Source organism: Otolemur garnettii, unplaced genomic scaffold (genome assembly GCF_000181295.1).
Source record: "Otolemur garnettii isolate 467f Iridium unplaced genomic scaffold, OtoGar3 scaffold00081, whole genome shotgun sequence".
NCBI lineage: Eukaryota > Metazoa > Chordata > Mammalia > Primates > Galagidae > Otolemur > Otolemur garnettii.
In genome coordinates this window covers 2,994,244-3,000,467 of record NW_003852476.1, presented here as the reverse complement: position 1 = coordinate 3,000,467, position 6,224 = coordinate 2,994,244, and the positions used below count along the sequence as shown (strand labels likewise).

General features: G+C 38.8%; 1 protein-coding gene across 1 annotated transcript in view; it reads right to left on the bottom strand.

Annotated features, from left to right (window-relative positions):
- The window catches only part of ACTR10 (actin related protein 10 homolog), a 40,200-nt gene that overhangs the window by 3,077 nt on the left and 30,899 nt on the right, over positions 1-6,224 (bottom strand). The window contains exons 11-12 of the mRNA XM_003794411.3: positions 1,821-1,902; positions 219-420 (exon numbers count right to left, since the gene is read on the bottom strand). Coding sequence (XP_003794459.1) covers positions 219-420; positions 1,821-1,902 — 284 coding nt within the window. The remainder of the gene's footprint in view (positions 1-218; positions 421-1,820; positions 1,903-6,224) is intronic.

Below are 6,224 nucleotides of genomic sequence, written 5' to 3'. Positions count from 1 at the left end.
ATGTGGCTGGCGCCTTAGCCGCTTGAGCCACAGGCGCTGAGCCGGAAATCAATAAAATTTAAAGCAAATTTAATGTTCAAAGAAAATTAATTAATACATTTTATTTATTAATGGGAGAATTTTGAACACTGGATAATCTATTCTAATATATCCATTAGTAATACCATTCAGAAATCAATTATTTTGTAATTATTATGTTTTAAAAATTACATTCTTACCTCCCAACCACGCCACACAATTAGCCTTTGCAGGTGGAGTATGAATTCGAAATGTCTTGGTGCCAAGTGTTTTTTTATATTTTGGTTTTTCTACCAAATACCTTATTTCTGCAAGCAATCTATGGAGAAATCCTGGCAACATAGATGTGCCACCTATGATTACCAAATTCTCTGCTAATTGCTTCCGGGTATCTATTGGGCACTGTTATTAAAGAGAAAGAAAAGAAAGTATTTATCCTTAACTGTATAAATAATGGTTGGCTAGACTTAAGAAAGTATACATATGACTCAAGAGACATTAAAAATGAAAAAATACATTAGAAAGAAAACATATAAAAGTATGCACTATCAATTAAACAGGTGATCACTTGCATTATGAAAAGGGCCACATCAAAGTTATTTTCATGCAGCTAATATAACCAACACAGTAATGCTACCAAGTGTATATATATAATTTCAAAGATTTAAGTATTTTAAAGTCAAATAGTATAGGATTTTAAATTCCACAGGACATATGGCAATAACATGTGAGTGTTTTCATTTTCAGGGCATAATAACTAAGTTGGGCAAATGGCACGAGAAGAAATAACTTCTCTTTTTTAGTAAGGAAAGTATGTGAAACCTTAACTTTTCTAAGGTGTTACCTTCAAATTATTATACTCAGATCAGCTGTGGGAAGGTAACACTTCTTCTTTTTTTTTCGAGACAGAGTCTCACTCTGTTGCCCTCAGTAGAGTGCTGTGGGATCATAGCTCACAGCAACCTCAAACTCTTAGACTCAAGCGATCCTCCTGTCCCAAACTCCCAAGTAGCTGGGACTATAGGCCCCCACCACAACACTTGGCTAATGTTTTTAGTGACAGGGTCTTGCTTTTGCTCAGGCTGGTCTTGCACGCCTGAGCTCAAGTAAACCACCTGTCTCATCCTCCCAGAATGGTAGGGTTATGGGTGTGAGCCACTGCGTCCTGCTGGAAGATAACACTCTTAGAAAAATTATGTTTCCACATCAGTTCTCTCAGAGAATTTGAAACTAAAAGGTCCTTCACTGACCAGAGCCCTAGAAGAAGACAGTATCTTCTGCAGTAATGGTGTTTCTACAGGGTTCCATGATTACAAAGTCTTCAAACAAAAGAAACATATTACTGTATGTCTTGTGGAATTTAAAATTCAACACCATACAAACTTAAATTTAAAGGAACCATAAGCCACACTAGGTACAAAATCAAAACCTGGTACCCCCACTCAGAAAAAAATACCAAGCCTAGGGTACTCATCATCCCTGGCTTTGAAATGCTATAGATACTGTATCTCAGAGACAAAGCAAATCTCATTAACTATAAAACTTAACATAAAAGTTTAAAAAGCATAAAAAGTTAAAAAAAAAAGGACCGATATTCTATAAAAGCAAGTAAAATTCAACAAGCAGATTACTGACAACAGATTTAAAAACAAACCACCCCTCCCACATTTTTTTGTTCTTAAAAATAATACATGACAAGGACTGCTAGTTGCATAAAATGGCTAAAATAAAAACACTGAAATTAACATTTAAACTATTTTAAAGGCTGTTGTAATAAAGGGAAACTTTACAAGACAAAATACCTGCATAAGAGAATCCAGTATTAAAGTGGCAACTGACTTCTCTTCATTATCTTGTTCAAAAAGAATTTCCACCACCGAATCTCTAAGGACATTTAAAAAAGAGAGTGCTTTGTTAGTGTCACATATGATACAGAATACATCACTGGTTTTGTTGAAACAATTTTTTTTTTTTTGAGTCAGAGTCTCACTGTCACCCTTGGTAGAGTGCTGTGGTATCATAGCTCACAGCAACTTCAAACTCTTGGACTTAAGTGATTCTCCTGCCTCAGCCTCCCAAGTAGCAGGAACTACAGGTGCCCACCGCAACACCCAACTATTTTTTGTTGTAGCTGTCATTGTTGTTTAGCAGGCTCAGCCCAGGTTCAAACCCTCTAGCCTCAGTGTATGTGGCCAGCACCCTAATCACTGAGCTATGGGCACTGAGCCTAAAACAATATTTTTAAGTACCAATACTATATTAATGCAGAGTAATTGTAAAAATACAAAGGGTTCTCAATTATAAATGAGGAGAATAATAGTACCTGCCTCATAGGAGGTTGAAGATTTAGTGAATTAATTGAACAGGTCTGACACATGGGATGTGGTCCCTAAACAGCAGCCACTACTATTATAATGTAGAGGTTTACATATATTTTGTGTCCAGTTATACCTTTACTAACCTAATAATAGAAAAGGAACAGCGTTCTGTAAAAGTTGATAAGATTCCACAAATTAATTAGTGACACAAGAGTTTTAAAAACAAAGAACTGTCCCCTACTCTTGCATTTCTTTTTTGTCTTTTATTTGTTCATACTTTTGTACAGATGAAGTTCTCACTATGTTGCCCAGGCTTGTCTCAAACTCCTGGCCACAAGAGATCCTCCCACCTCCCAAAGTGCTGGGATTATAAGTGTGAGCCACTGTACTTGGCCTGTTTTTAAAAATAATACATGACAAAGATTGCTAGCTGCTTCATAAGATTGATTTTCCATTTTCCAGCTTCTTTTCAAATTAAAAGAACTCTATTTGGGGGTAGTATGAGGAAGATCTTTGTGGTGATGAAATAGTTACTTACACACTCTGAGGCAGGTGGACTGCCTGAGCTCAGGAATTTGAGACCAGCCTGAGCAAGAGCAAGACCCCTTCTCTAAAAAATAGCCAGGGTTGTGGCAGGCACTTATAGTCCCAAGTATTTGAGAGGCTGAAGCAAGAGGATCACTTGAAGAATTTGAGGTTGTTGTGAGCTATGACGCCATGGCACTCTACCCAGGGCAACAAAATAAAACTCTGTCTCCAAAAAAAAAAAAAAGAAAGAAAGAAATAGTTATTTCTGTATTTTTTCATTCTATCTATTTAAGATTTACAGCATGATATTTTGATACATATATTCACAGTAAAATGGTTACTATGTCAAGTAAATTAACCTCTCCTCCACCTTCCATTTTTGTGTGTGGTAAGAGCACCTACAGTCTACTCACAGCAAATTTTCAGCATTCAACACAACTATACCCATCATGCTGTGTTAGATCTCTATTATTTATTCTACATGACTGCAACTTTGTATCATTGACATTCTCATTTCTTTTTTTTCCCCTTTGGAGACAGAGTCTCACTTTGAAGAGTGCAATGGCAGTCACAGCTCACAGCAACCTCAAACCCTGGGCTTAGGCAATTCTCTTGCCTCAGCCTCCCAAGTAGCTGGGACTACAGGCACCCGCCACAACACCTGGCTATTTTTTAGGGATGGGGACTCACTCTTGCTCAGGTTGGTCTCGAACTTGTGAGCTCAGGAAATCCACCCACCTCAGCCTCCCAAGTGCTGGGATTATAGGAGTGAGCCACTGCGCCTGGCTTGACATCTTCCTTTCCTTCCCCTCCTCTTCCTTGTAATCACTGTTCTGTCCTCTGTTTCCAGATATTTGGCTTTTGAGATAAACCAGTATTTTTCTTTCTGAGTCTTTTATTACAAGTTCTGTATCTTGACTGTGATAGTGATCATAGAAATTTACACATGATAAAACTACTCTGAACTGTATATATACTTTATACCAATGCCAATTTACTCGTTTTGATATTGTACTATATAGTCATATAAGGCATAACCACTGGGGAAAACTGGGACCTATTATCTTTTACAACTACCTATTAATCTGTAATAATTTGCAAATAAAAAATATAAAACCCTAATTTAAGCCATCTTGCATTCCTCACTCTATCAGTTAAAGCAAGATATTTATCAGCTTCCCTTGCAGCTAGACAGTGAAATGGAGGCAGAAGTGGGACTGATAGAGTTTCCTTAAAAAGGAGAGGAAGCAGGGCAGTGCCTGTGGCTCAGTGAGTAGGTCACCGGCCCCATATACTGAGGGTAGTGGGTTTGAACCTGGCCCCGGCCAAACTGCAACAAAAAAATAGCCGGGCCCAAGAGCAGGAGATTGCTGTGAGCTGTGATACCATGGTACTCTACCGAGGGTGACAAAGTAAGACTCTGTCTCTCTCCTTAAAAAAAAAAGAGAGGAAGCATTTCTTGAGGATCATAGACAAAGAACCTGCTGCTGTTGAGGTTGCTGTGAGCTATGATGTCATGGCACTCTACCGAGGGTTGCTCTTGCTCAGACTGGTCTTGTACTCCTCAGCTCAAGCAGAAGCTTAACACAGACATGGTAGCTTTAACTTCAGCAGCTATCTTGAACTCCATGCACAAGGATTGCATCCCAGAGATGACAGATGAAGGACTTTTGGTCTCTGATGGTCTCATACCATCCCTGGACTATCTACCTCTAAGCTTCTTTTAAATGAGAGACAAGATGCTAAAGCCACTACCTTCAGATTTGCAGAACTTGGGGCCAAACCAACCCTCAACCACCAAAATACAAAACTAAATGTATATATGTATACATAAACTATTTTTTTTATGAAACTGGGATATTATGTGTATTTTAAAGCTTTTAAAAATATTTCCAAAACAGAATTGTGCCCTAAAATAACCCAATGAAATTCTCTGCATGAGACTCAAGCTATCTGCTCCTCTCTTCATTTCACCACTCCAGTGTCGACTGACTGAGGCCCCAGCGGCTGAAGAGGCTCGGCAGCCACTCACTGTTATGCTGCCACCGCTGAGCTGCATGCCTACCTTCCAACTACTGCCAAAGCTTTTACTGTCAGTTCATTTGATACTGAAATTATGTAACTTAATAATTATCAATCTTTGAAATACTAAGGTAGAAAACAAGTTGTTCTTTCTTGAAAACTATGTTGAATGCTTTGACAAGAGAAAATAATTTTTGTTTTCCTTTTTTGAGACAAAGTCTCACTCGGTTGTCCTGGGTTGAGTGTCATGGTATCATCATAACTCACAGCAACCCCAAACTCTTGAGCTCAAGGGAACCTCTTGTCTAACTCTCCCAAGTAGCGGGGACTACAGGTTCCCACCACAATACCCAGCTAATTTTTTAAATTTTTTTAGTAGAGATGAGGTCATACTCTTGCTCAGGCTGGTATCAAATTCCTGAGCTAAAGTAACCTACCTGCTTCAGCCTCCCAGAGTGCCAGGATTACGGAAGTGAGCCACCGCACCTGGCCACACACAGTAACTTTAAGCTCTTACCATACTTAAACAAAAAAACCTAAAAATAATAAATCTCTAGTTATTATTATTTGCAGTTTTTTGGCCAGGTCTGGGTTTAAACCCGCCACCTCTGCCATATGGGGCTAGCACCCTACTCCTTGAGCCACAGGTGCCACCTATTTTTATTATTTTTTTGAGACAGAGCCTCAAGCTGTTGTCCTGGGTAGAGTGCCATGGCATCACAGCTCACAGCAACCTCCAACTCCTGGGCTCAAGCAATTCTCTTGCCTCAGCCTCCCGACTAGCTGGGATATAGGCACCCACCATAACACCCGGCCATTTTTTGGTCATAGCTGTCATTGTTGCTTGGCAGGCCCAGGCTAGATTTGAACCTGCCAGCTCTAGTGTTATGTGGCTGGTGCCTTAGCCACTTGAGCTATAGGTGCTGAGCCAAATTTCTAGTTATTATTATTAGTTAATGTAAATTTAACTCAGAAGTTTATCACCACACTTATTCTTAGATAAAAGTTAAACCCATATTTATAAATATATGTGTATTTTTTAATTGAGACAGAGTCTCACTTTGTCACCCTCCATAGATCATTTTAATATCTCAATATTTATAAATACATATGTATTTTTAATTGAGACAGTTTCACTTTGTCACCCGCCATAGCATCATTTTAATATTTCAACCTCTATATTTCCCAAAATGCAATAGGATGTTTAATATTTTACATAATAATTCTTTTTTTTTTTTTTTTGAGACAGAGCCTCAAGCTATCCCCCCGGATAGAGTGCCATGGCATCACAGCTCACAGCAACCTCCAACTCCTGGGCTCAAGCAAGTCTCCTGCCTC